The 12,430-nt window shown below is 41.4% G+C and overlaps 1 protein-coding gene across 1 annotated transcript in view; it reads left to right on the top strand.

Moving 5' to 3' along the window:
- Positions 1-297: 297 nt before the first annotated feature.
- Positions 298-12,430, top strand: part of LOC111153412 (dynein heavy chain 5, axonemal-like) — a 47,717-nt gene continuing 35,584 nt past the window's right edge. Inside the window, exons 1-6 of the mRNA XM_022512427.1 lie at positions 298-368; positions 1,142-1,148; positions 4,942-5,077; positions 5,633-5,949; positions 6,526-6,681; positions 7,587-7,769. Of these exons, the coding sequence (XP_022368135.1) occupies positions 298-368; positions 1,142-1,148; positions 4,942-5,077; positions 5,633-5,949; positions 6,526-6,681; positions 7,587-7,769 (870 nt within the window). The remainder of the gene's footprint in view (positions 369-1,141; positions 1,149-4,941; positions 5,078-5,632; positions 5,950-6,525; positions 6,682-7,586; positions 7,770-12,430) is intronic.

Here is a 12,430-nt window from a genome sequence, read left to right as displayed (position 1 = left end):
GTTGCTGAAGAAGTGAAGAGCCAAGGATGCCCCTTTCCACACCACCTCAGGCTCTCACCCTGCAGCTCCCACCCACAGAAGGTTCTCGGCTTCTACTGAATTGGGTGTGGGGCAAGAGAACCAACTCATTGATTCTTCCCGGTGATGGGAAGAGTCGCCAACTGCTTGCGTGAGCGCAAGAAAGAAAACAACACGCAGTGAGGGTACGGGTGTCATTGCCGAGTCTTTGTCATCATCTCAGTATTGATTTACTTAAAAAATTACTTCAGTGTGTCTGATTCTTGTGTGTCAGGAACAATGGTGGGGAAAAAAATGCCCACATTCCCTGACGTAAGAGGACTAGACACAGAAAATAAGCGACTATTCAGGTATGTAACTTTACATGATCTCAACGTATGAATGTATAGTATGACACATGTAGGAGATTCATAGAGGGACATATAGAGATTGGAGTTCTGCACTCCAAAGGAAAATGCCGGGTGCTAGGAGCGAGGGAGACCACAGCCATTCAGGTGTCACAGATTAGTAGGCAGAAGCCACACTATAGCATCACTGTTTAACAGAAGACACCAAGAGTACCAGCAGCAAGGAACTCCCCTGAGCCAAAGCAGCTACTTACAGAGGCCGAGAAAATTAAGGCCATCCCACCTTGAGTTTAGCATTAGCACAAGTATAGCCATCTTAGCTTCGGCAGCCATCTCAGGCCCCTGTGACCAAGGGCTGAACTTTCCCCTACTTTACTTTAGTTCCAGGGACCCCCACCCTGCTTTAGTAACAGGAATACCTAAACCTGTAAACACTTCCAGGAAAAACCACTATAACTAACCCTGTAAACACTTCCAAGAAAGTACCTAACTCTGTAAACAGCCCAGCAACAGCTAATCAGCTTACTGCAGAAAAGTCTGAAACTTCTCCCCACCCCCCCTCTTGTAATGACCCATAAAAACCCCTGTCTTAACTAGCGTCGGGGTCCAAGTCCCTACTCTGCTGTGTCGGGTATACTTGGGCCCAAGCTTAAGCTTGTCAAATAAACCCTCATGTGATTGCATCGGTGTTGGCTCCTTGGTGGTCTCTGGAACATGAAAACTTGGGCATTACACTGCTGTCTGGTTTTTCTTGGTCCCCTGGTTCTCTTGGGCAGGGGGCAGGTATTGGTGACTCTCTTGACGCAAATGAAGTCCTCTCAGAATTGAGACAAAAGAAAACACTTTGCCACATCAGAACTGTCCTGATGTGTGGGGATTTCCACTTACCTCTCTCTCCTCTGAGCTTCTCTTTAAGGGAGCATTGGCAAGCATCCAACCCATTCAGCAGCAGCAAGGCCAGGTCCCTATCAGGGGACGTGGCAAAGCCACAGCCCAGGTGTTCTTGAGCAACCTCTCTACCATGGGTGGTTTCCCTACGGAGACCTCATGTGACTGGGCCCTAAGGAAGGGCATCTCTGGAGAGGTGACATCTACGTTTAGATCTGAAGGACAAAGGAAAACCTCTCCCACCTGCCAGTACTGGGGAGTCTTCTCTTGCTTCCTAATGAGAGGAAGTGAGCACAGGAAGGGTGACAGGAAACCCAGCCTGGAGTGGGAGGGCTGAGGAGGGCTGCTTCCTAAATGGAATTTCAAACCTTGCTTGACTGCTGCCGGCTATAGAGCAGTGGCCCGTGGAAATCCTGTGTTCCCAAGTCACTAGAGTGAGAAGCACTTCTTGGTGTTAAACGCTATTTGTGATAGAAAAGTCTTGTCAAGAATTCGACAGTAGGAGACAGGATGAGGCAAATCACGAGTGTTATGTAGTTAAATGGCTTGCAGGAGTCTCCAGTACAGACAAAATGCACGGCATTGGCGATATCTTTATTAGTGATAAACTTGCGCTCGAAGGTGTAGAATTACAAAAAAAATTGATATGTTACCCTATGCTGATAATGTAGTTGACAGATTTTTTTGCAGCACAGAAACCTTTAGTAATGATAAGAGTAAGAAAATATATACATGAGTAGTTTTCTCTTAGAAGATATAATTTCCACTCCCACCCAGATCTGCAACATATTTTTTTCCTATGTCAGACCCTGCTGAAGTGCATAATTGCTTTTACATTTAATTTTATTCATTTTAAAAATTAAATTTAAAATTTTTTCAGTGTTCCAGAATTCATTGTTTATGCACCACACCCAGTGCTCCATGCAAAACGTGCCCTCCTTAATACCCACCACCAGGCTCACCCCTCCCCAAACCCCTCAGTTTGTTTCTCCAAGTCCACAGTCTCTCATGGTTTGTCTCTCCCTCCAATTCCCCCCAACTCCCTTCTCCTCTCCATCTCCCAATGCTTTTACATTTTAAATACTTTTCTCTTGCAAGTGCTCAGAGTGATTTTTAAAAATTATATTGTGTAACTGATGACGTTGATGGGAAGCCCTCAGCAGCCCATCAAAATAATACCTCTTAAGGGTAAACAAATGGTCTACTTCTATTCACAATATGGTCCTCCAGATTGGGCGAATGCTTTGGAAGACCAATAAACAAATCAGTAGCTTGTGAAAACACGAGGACATCTAGTAGTTTCGGCTGGTAATTTTTGTGGCTTTTAGTTGTAGTAATTTTTGCAGTTTATGCATTCTGGTCAATTGACTGACATCTGTCGTATCCAGAATGTGCATTTGAAGAACCCTCATATACCACCACGTTGAAGAAGAGGAGAGAATTCGAGGTCAACTTTAGAATCAGAGAGGAACTTGGCTAAGACCCTGAACCCATGAACGCATTCTTTTTTTTTTTTAAAGATTTTATTTATTTATTTGACAGATCATAAGTAGGCAGAGAGGCAGGCAGAGAGAGAGAGGGAAGCAGGCTCCCTGCTGAGCAGAGAGCCTGACGTGGGGCTCGATCCCAGGACCCTGAGATCATGACCCGAGCCGAAGGCAGAGGCTTTAACCCACTTAGCCACCCAGGCGCCCCCCATGAACGCATTCTTATTTATCTTAAATGGTGAGTTCCATTCTGTGTTGCATGTGAAAACCAATGAACTTGACCGAGGCAAGAGCAGAATGTGTTGTCGACCCAATCTGTACCCGAGGGCCTTTCCTGGTTCTGTTTATCAGGCTGGAAAAGCCATACAGCAGAGCAGCCCAATAGACAGTACTTATGGGATGGATCCTACTCTCTCACCTGGATGAGAAGACATGAAAAAATAGAGATTCAGTGCGAAGGAAGGAACCTGGGGGTGGGATGAAGTATCCTGAGTGGGGCGGGGTGGTGGGTAAGTAGGAGGGTCAGGTTTGTTTACAGACACTGCTAGAATGCAATTATTAGCAGTAATTCTGGTGATCAAGACAATGAACGAGTAAATGGCCCTTTAAAAATTTGCTTTTTTTATCCCTTGGATTTCAAAGGTTTCATTACAAAATGCCAGTGGTATTATGATCTAACGTTAGAATTTCAGGACCTCGAGGGGTAGACTCTGAGATTTTTTAAAAGTCCTATCGGGCGCCTGGGTGGCTCAGTGGGTTAAGCCGCTGCCTTCGGCTCAGGTCATGATCTCAGAGTCCTGGGATCGAGCCCCGCATCGGGCTCTCTGCTCTCTCGGGGCTTTTAGGTTTCCTTCATTAGCTCTGGGGGAAAGGGAACAGTAGAATAGGATCTCAGAGTACAAACTAGAATACGTATCTTGCTTTTGAAAAACACTGTGTTGTGTTATTATTACAAAAGCAACTCCTGTTCTTTATGGAATATACGCATAGAGAGCCTCAGCGGGGCTTTTAGGTTTCCTTCATTAGCTCTGGGGGAAAGGGAACAGTAGAATAGGATCTCAGAGAACAAACTAGAATACGTATCTTGCTTTTGAAAAACACTGTGTTGTGTTATTATTACAAAAGCAACTCCTGTTCTTTATGGAATATACGCATAGAGAATCCTGGAAATGAACACTAAAAGTATTTGCTCTTTTTCGTTTCCCATCTGAACATCTTCCTTGCTTTACATATATTTTAAAAATATATGTAAAATATAACATTTAAATACATAACATAATTCAATGTATACTGTTTATAAATTAAATTTTTAACTTAGTAATATGAATATTTTCTTGGTTATAAAAATCTTTATAAGGTAATTTTAATGGCTTCAGAGTATTCTTATTCATGGGTACACCATAATTTATTTAAATGTTTCTCTATCATTAGACGTTCAGCATATATAACATAATTATATATTATGTGTAACATACATATATGTTATAAATGAATTTCCAGTGACTGGTCCTATAGCTAAATCTTTATCTGTCCCCACTGTTATTTCATACATACACATTTTTACAAGTAGCATTAGCAGTTGTCTTAAGAAGGAGGAAGACCATTTGTGTTTAAGAATGGAGACTTGAGTGGCAACAGCGTGTGGAATTCTGGTTCAAGGTCTTTTACTGATGCACAGAGCACCAGAGAGGGACCTGCTGAGTTAGGTGTCACTGGGATCTGTGAGCGAACCTCAGAATAGCACAATCTGAAGATAATATAAAGTTTCACTTCAAGTCAAAGGAGATGTGCACTTACATGAAGCATTAATGATGCAAGAACTTTAACAGAAGAAATATTCCTGATTTTCAAGTAGGATATGGATTTTACTTTTTCTTGTGCTATGTATTAGTAAGTATGCTTGTATTTTGTCTCTATTTTTCTTTATAGGGAAGTCATAAATGACGCAAATTTCTATTATCTCTTGCTTATTAACACTCGGGGAGAGTGTGACCTGTGGGCTCAGTACCCCACGTAAAGGTTTAAGAGCTGGGCTTTGGCTAACACAGGCACAAAGGAATTGAATTTTATGCTTCCTGTGAGATAAATGGCTCACAGGTCTCAGAAGGGCAGATAATATATAATGGTTTAAAATTATATTCCTCAGCCAGAGGCCATATTTTTCTGAACAGAGTTTTCTTCTGATTCTGGCCTTTTTTTAGACCTTGCTTGAGGACGCGGAGCGCTGCAGGCGGAAGACGCAGACGGCCTCCGCGCTGATCGGGGGCTTGGCGGGAGAAAAAGAAAGATGGACGGAACAAAGCAAAGAGTTTGCTGCACAAACAAAAAGACTTGTAGGTATGTAAATTCCTGTATTAATCAGATTATGTGTTGACTCTGTTAGGGCGTTAGGAAACTGAAACTTCTATCAGAATACAAACCAACCCTCTAGTCCTTCAAATTCCTGTGTATGTGTGTCCAGATTTTTCAGAAGGATGAATACGGGTCTGGCATCTGTGCAGCCCTTATTAGATAGATGTGCTATTGACTTTCAAAGGGTCACTTTCAAATTTTCCTGTGAGTGAATGGTCTTACTGATCAAGGTCACCTTGGAATGGAGGCTCTGTCTTCTCAGGATTTGCATCCCTTAAGCTCCAAAGTCATACTCTCACATCCAGCGAGAGTCAAAATAACCTAGTTGTTGATGCCTGGCAGGTGTTACTTGGTGGACCATTTGGACCCTGTTTAACGATGATCTACTGCTTATTTACCAACACATAGCAACATGTGGTCACGGTCTGGTTTCTGGAAGTTAGTTTAAAAGAGTGGTTGCCTTTAGAATATGTTTAATATTCTGCACAATTACAAGGCTGATTATAAAGTATTTCAGTGGCATTTTGTTTTCTGTTTTAGGGGATGTATTGTTGGCTACAGCTTTTCTATCTTATTCTGGTCCATTTAACCAAGAGTTTCGCAGTCTGCTGCTCAATGACTGGCAGAAGGAAATGAAAGCCCGGGAAATCCCGTTTGGAGACAATCTAAATCTCAACGAGATGTTGATTGATGCTCCCACTATTAGTGAATGGAACCTCCAAGGTCTGCCCAATGACGACCTGTCCATTCAGAACGGAATCATTGTCACAAAGGCATCTCGCTATCCTTTGTTAATTGACCCACAGACTCAAGGGAAGATCTGGATTAAAAACAAAGAAAGCCAGAATGAACTCCAGGTAACTTGTGTTTGAGTCCATTCATGCTACCGAGAAGTTTTATTGCCACAGATGAACAAGAGTCTGAGAAGTAAGAAATATTTGAAAATAGTAGTGATTGTAATCCTTGATAGAACAGTAACAGATGCAAGCCTAAACTCTAATATTAAAATCTTTTCTAAAAATTGTGTTTACATTTGTATGGATCTCTACTAATGCCATCTTTTGAAGGTTTCAGATTCCCCTGTTAGAGCCTAAATCCTTCCTTGATGAACAGAGCAGGGTGGAGTTGTACCACACCATGTGTGTAGCAATGTACTAGGACGCTTCGTGATTATTCCATTATTATTTGTCATAAAAGTGGTGGTGATGAGGAGAAGACAGGTTGCACTGGGGAATGACAGTTTGCAAAGGAAAAGGATGGAAACAGTTTAAGCTTGCTGTACAATCTCACCCACTGTGGGTTCCAGATAAGGTTCTCTAAAGATCTCCATATTTGTGTTCCATGTTAGAATGCTCAGGTGCCATTTAATGTCTGTTCTCTCTGTGTGTGACATCGTGATATTGTCAACAGCAACCTTTGGGTCTTGTTTCTAGATCACCTCTCTCAATCACAAGTATTTCAGAAACCATCTGGAGGACAGTCTTTCTCTTGGAAGGCCCTTGCTTATTGAAGATGTTGGGGAGGAACTAGATCCAGCGCTGGATAATGTTTTGGAGAGGAACTTCATTAAGACTGGGTCTACCTTTAAGGTAGGTTAAACCTATTGATAATAATGTGTGGAACCATTAGCACGAGGCCAGGTAAATGTGACATAGACATAGATGAAATTTTCTCATTAGGCAACAACTGAAATTTGAGTCATTGGAAGAGACATTTGCTTTTCTTTTCTATACTTCCTGAGTTGGAATTAAAGTTTTTAAGAGCAGTCCTTTTAGAAATATCTACTTCTTTTGTGTGATAGAATCTGACTCCATTTTGATGATCGACTGTGGGGACATCTTTCAAAACCCATCATCACCTTCACCCTCCCCTCCTGTCTCAAATCTGGGCAAGCTGATAAGAAAACGTGGGGCTTTTGCCTTTGACTATGGTGGGAAAATCAAACCATACAATCCACTATTGATGCCCTGTGTGGGAACCTTTATCCCAGCCCAACCTCCTAATCACCATAAAACCCGAAGACAGCTACTTTTCCTTACTCTCTCAATCAGTTTTTGGGACTGGTTGGGGACCTATAACTTTAATCTCTCCAGAAATCTCATTATGTGAGTAATAACATTTTTATACCCTTTTGGTACATATGTGATGTCATCAGTCTTGATCTCTGAACCAAATTTTGGATGGGTTATCCATCTCACTTCTGTGGTATGATCACACCAATTTTGGTGCTAAATTCTAATTTATGGTATATATTGGCATACATTGAACTTCCTCCCTCCTTCTCTCCCTCCCTCCCTCCCTCCTTTCCACCTACCTTTCTTCCTTTCATCCTAGTGGTTTGAAGCACTGTGAATGCCTAATGATGAATTCTTTTTCAGCATACAAAGATCTCCAGTTATATAATTACTTAAAGCAATGCTTGATCCTGTGCAGAAAAGGACACAGTAAGGTGTATGCCTGTTTTATTACTTTTGACTTTATTTTTATAATAAAGGTGAAAGTTGGTGATAAGGAAGTAGACGTGATGGATGGCTTCAGACTCTACATCACCACCAAACTGCCCAACCCAGCCTACACACCCGAAATAAGTGCTCGGACCTCTATCATTGACTTCACTGTCACCATGAAAGGTCTGGAAGATCAGTTACTGGGGAGAGTCATCCTCACAGAGAAGCAGGTGAGTGAAGTGTGACCACCTCCTTTTCGGCATTGTGTTGCGATTCTTTCATTGACGAAAATAATATGATAAAAGTTTTAATAGGATTAAGGCCCCCCTGCCTTTTATTTCTGTGTTTTTTTCCCATTATTCATTCCCAGGTGTCTTGGGTAATTACTAACCGATTACCCTCTATGTTTCATCTGTCTCATAAATCATATATATCCATTGATTTTGTGGAGCCTAATGATGGGACTATGAGAATATCAGTCTCATGCCCGGCATCATTATTCTGGTCTTACATTGCTTCATTTTTCTGAAGAGTTTGCATGGTCGTGAGTTCTGTTTGTCTGTTGACTTTTAGGTTTCTAGGATACAGCTAGGTTTTTCTATCATTCAATTCATTATTATGCTTCTGGAGTATAAAATTAAGACTAGTGACTTCAAACCCCTGGGATTAAAAACAGCTAACAGACAACATCCTCAAGTCTTATTTGTTGCCTACGAGAAAGCTTCGTGTATGTTGTGACAAGACAGACATTTGTGACTCTGGAACCTCCCTGAGCACCTTCTGGAGGCTCTGGCTTGGTCATGTATCTGTTTTCTCTACTTCTATTTGGTGGGATAACTTAATGATTGATAAAAAATAGCCAATAATTTATAAACCTCCTTGTTTTGAGTCACTGTTGCCTCTAGGGAACATGTGAGTCTTAAAGAAATCTAGAGGATTAATAAGACTGTTTTGGTAGAACTGCATGAACTCTAAGAGTTGCTATTGATTTTCTCCAGGAGCAACGAGGAGTCTACTTTATTTTGTAGCCCCCTTTTAGACTGACTTCAAGATTTATTTAGGTTAAAACCTTTGGCAAAATCTTTGGAATTTGTCCTTCCCGTGATTTTGAAAAAACATTTTTTGTGTGTGTGCTTCATGCTTGGTCTTGGGAGTCCTTCTATATGTTTATCTCTTGCTTCTTCATCACTTCTCCCCCTCCCCCCTTTCCTTTTTTATGGATAGTCTCTTTTTATTTTTTAGTTTATAGTGCATGAATCATAGAGTCCTATGGTTGGAAGTTTTATTAGGAGCATTAAGTCTGACTTTGTAGATTCACGTAGTTAGTGACCTCAGAATGCCAGGAACTGAGGCCAGAGTTCCTACCACAGACTTGCTGCTGAAGTAATAGCAGCCTTCAGAATACACGCTTCTTTATTTTGTGAGTCTGAGTCAAGCTGGTTGAGGAAGCCTAGCACTGCCATATCCTTACTTAGGAAGGACTGGGATTCTTCATCCGCCACATGCAATGTCGAGCAGGGAATCCCTGAGAGTCTTTGGGGCAGCGGCCATTACCCGTGTGTTAGGCTCTGCTTTCACCTGTGGTGTTGTCTTCCAGCAGATAAGGAGTCCCAGCAGCAGTTTGAAACATAGGCTTGTCTTTGGTTTTCTTACGTTCGCTGAGATGAATATAGTTTCCTTGGAAGAAATAATTTGTTCTGACAGATTTTATTTGCAGCAAAACAGCTCCAGCACTGAAGCCGTAATTGTTCAAACAGAAGTTTAAGAGGATGCGAGGGGCACTTTAAACTCCTTTGGAAAGGCTTTCAACAGCCTTGAAAAGCCAATGTGGATCCCAGGCTGGGCTTTTGCTTACCCCCCAGGAAAGTGTCTTGAGTGTCTTGAGAAAACTACTCCTTTACTGTTGTCTCATGATCAGAATCCATTCCAGGCTCCGAGTAGATAATTCTTGGGAAAAGTATGGCCATATGAATGGGACCCTCACTCTCTTAGAGTATTAGAGGGTCCTCTTACCCTGAAGCACGTGATTAGACAACACGTAACCTGTATTTTCTTCCCTCTAACACAAGGTCTCATGCATGAAGTGAGCTGTTGAACTTACTTTCGACGGCTGTTCAGTAATATACATCCTGCAAGTATATTTCTTTTCTTTTGTAGCATCTCGTCTTCCCACCACACTCCTGAATTCACTCACATTGTTAAATTGCCTTAGCCTGGATGGTGGCAAGTGGGTCTGAGTTGATCTCTGGTGCTTTCTGGAAATTGAGTAACTCATTTGAAAAGAGCCTACAGGTTCAAAAAGTGTTCCTTTGACTTCCGTGACAATGCAATCTCTCTGACTATGATCTCTTCTTAGGTGATTACTGTGTATACGCCATCAGTATAACATGCTGTTCAGAGCCAAGGGTGGGTATTGAAAGCAGGGAAGACCCCGCATAAGAAGCTGGTGTTGGAAAGCATCTAAGAAATTCCCTAACACATGAGCTGAAACCAGGTGTGGGTTCTCTGCAGTCAGGATGAATCCACCTTTACCGGTCTGTCGGTTCTTCTTCTGAAAGGTGGCTGGGAACAATGACTTATGATGCCAGGGAAAGGCTGTTTTTCTCTGAATCCATAAATTCACCAGCTGTCCAGTGTCTTGGAGATACTGGCAGTGAGGAGCCTTGTTATCACATGGGATCTGGTCTCGTCAGTGCTCTGCTGTATACACTGCTGGCTCTCGGGGTTTGCTTCCTTTCAGAAACAGATGCAAACCTCAGAGCACAAGAATGCAGGGAAGGCAGATTTTTAATGATTCTACATTTTCTGTGTGCTGCAAAGCAGTCATTTTAAATGTGTGAGCTGTTCAAGGTCACATCAAGGCCATATTCAATTGCTGACCCGATGTACCTGTGAGTAGATGTAGGCAGCCTGCTGTTGTCACCAGAAGGCAAGGTATCAAGACCATTTTAAACAGGCAGCAAACCAGTAGTTCTCTAGCAACTATCCTTAAAAATTTTTTTTTCTTAGATTCACTCTTATCTTGATCCCAGAGAACAAGACAGAAACTCAAAGAGAGCTATATACTATTAGGGGAAAAATACTAATCTAGATTAACAGCTTCTACTGATCACACAACACAAGGCCTCAGGGGTCACCTTGTTCAAAATCCCAGAGGAGCCAACAGATGTGTGATTTCCTTTGGGGGTGGAAGCACCCAAACTTGGTGGATCCAACAGAAGAAATAATTTAATGAGGATCCTTAAACAGATGTCGTTATCACCAGCTCATCGGTATAGAGAAAAAATAAATCTGAATGCTATTGTTTAATCTTTCTATTTTAATTGCCATGTAAGGTACAAAAGGGAAGGATCCTTGGATGAAAGCCTGGGTGATCTCTTAGAACTGAGAACTCTGAAAGGCTGTCACCTGTTTCCTTTTACTGATTTCAAAACCGTAGTACAGATGCAGCTGAGGTACACAGATAACTTTAGTTGTCATTTGCATCTTTGTTGAGCTACTTAATTTTTGATCACTTGATTAATAAATAGTATGTTTCCTGAAATTGTTCTGAATCACTACTGCACTTTCTTACCCACTTTGGGGATATTTTTCATATTATCACAGTTTCTATAAAAAATTTACATGGCAGCCTTAGTAAATAGAATACATAGCACAAATGTTTACGTGTGTGTGTGTGTGTGTATGTGTGTGTGTTGAGGTAATCCCTTTGATGGGAAAATGCTTATAGACAAAATGATTTTGATTATTTTGCTCCTTATTATTAATTTCAAAAAGAACTATCTTCTTATAGCTTGGGGGACCTAAAGTCATAGTTCAACAGAACGATGTTTAAATCAGCCATACACGTGAGCATATGCTGAAAACCTTATCCCAAAATAGGTTTTCTATTTTAAAATCCTGAATGAAAAGCAAGTTGCAGGGGTGCATGGGTGGCTCAGTTGGTTAAGCATCGGCCTTCTGCTCAGGTGGTGATCTCAGGGTCCTTGGATCCTAAGATCGAGCCCTAAGCCTTGCTTGGGGCTCCCTGCTCAGTGGGGCGTGAGCTTCTCCTTCCCCCCACTGCTCCTATCCTCTGCTCATGCTCGATCTCTGTCAAGTAAATAAAATCTTAAAAAAAAAAAAAAAAGAAAAAGAAAAAGAGAAGCAAATAGCTGTTCTGTTTTCATTCAGAGATAACTTTCTTTTTTTCCATAACTCTTGTCCCATTGTAGTGATTGGCTATTTACCCACTATTTAGTATACAGATTGCTTTCATAATTCCCAGTTGCTTTAAATTATACTGTTTACTTTAGGGGATATTATTTTATCAGTTTCAGACTTTGGGAGAAATGCACTTCTTAGCCTCATTTTAATCCTTTAGGAATATAGGCAGTTACTTTAATTGACAGATTTGTTGGTGTTAACAATGATATTGAACTGACTCCAACCATCTGAATAGTGTTCAAGCTTTTACTTGCTATTTTTAAAATCAGGAACTGGATGATTTGCCCCTTTGTATACATTATATTAACTGTTTATTTTGTGATAAACAGTTTTCGTGAGTAACATGTGATTAACAGTTTTCGTGAGTAACATGATTTTAGTACTGATTTTGTAGTTCTCAGGCGGAGATGAGACTGGAAGTGTAGGTTTTATGTCTTGTAAACTATGTTGAGAATGTTGGACCTTTCAAAACAGCTGAGAGAGATCCCCAATAGTCTAGGAGCAGGAAAGGGGGTGATGACAGAGAAGAGGGTCAGCAGGGGGACCAGTTGTAGTGAGACTAGTCCATGAGGAATAACTAAAGGCTAAACCAGGGCCCTGGCTATTGGGATGGAGGGAAAACTATGGTGCTGGAAGAATCTGTAAGACTCGGTACAGTTTGGGATTTGACAGCCCATGTTCTCGT

Source organism: Enhydra lutris, unplaced genomic scaffold (genome assembly GCF_002288905.1).
Source record: "Enhydra lutris kenyoni isolate GAN:26980312 unplaced genomic scaffold, ASM228890v2 scaffoldscaffold32, whole genome shotgun sequence".
NCBI classification, from domain to species: Eukaryota; Metazoa; Chordata; class Mammalia; order Carnivora; family Mustelidae; genus Enhydra; species Enhydra lutris.
Note: the sequence above shows the minus strand (reverse complement) of the source record. Positions and strands in the feature narration are given on the sequence as shown.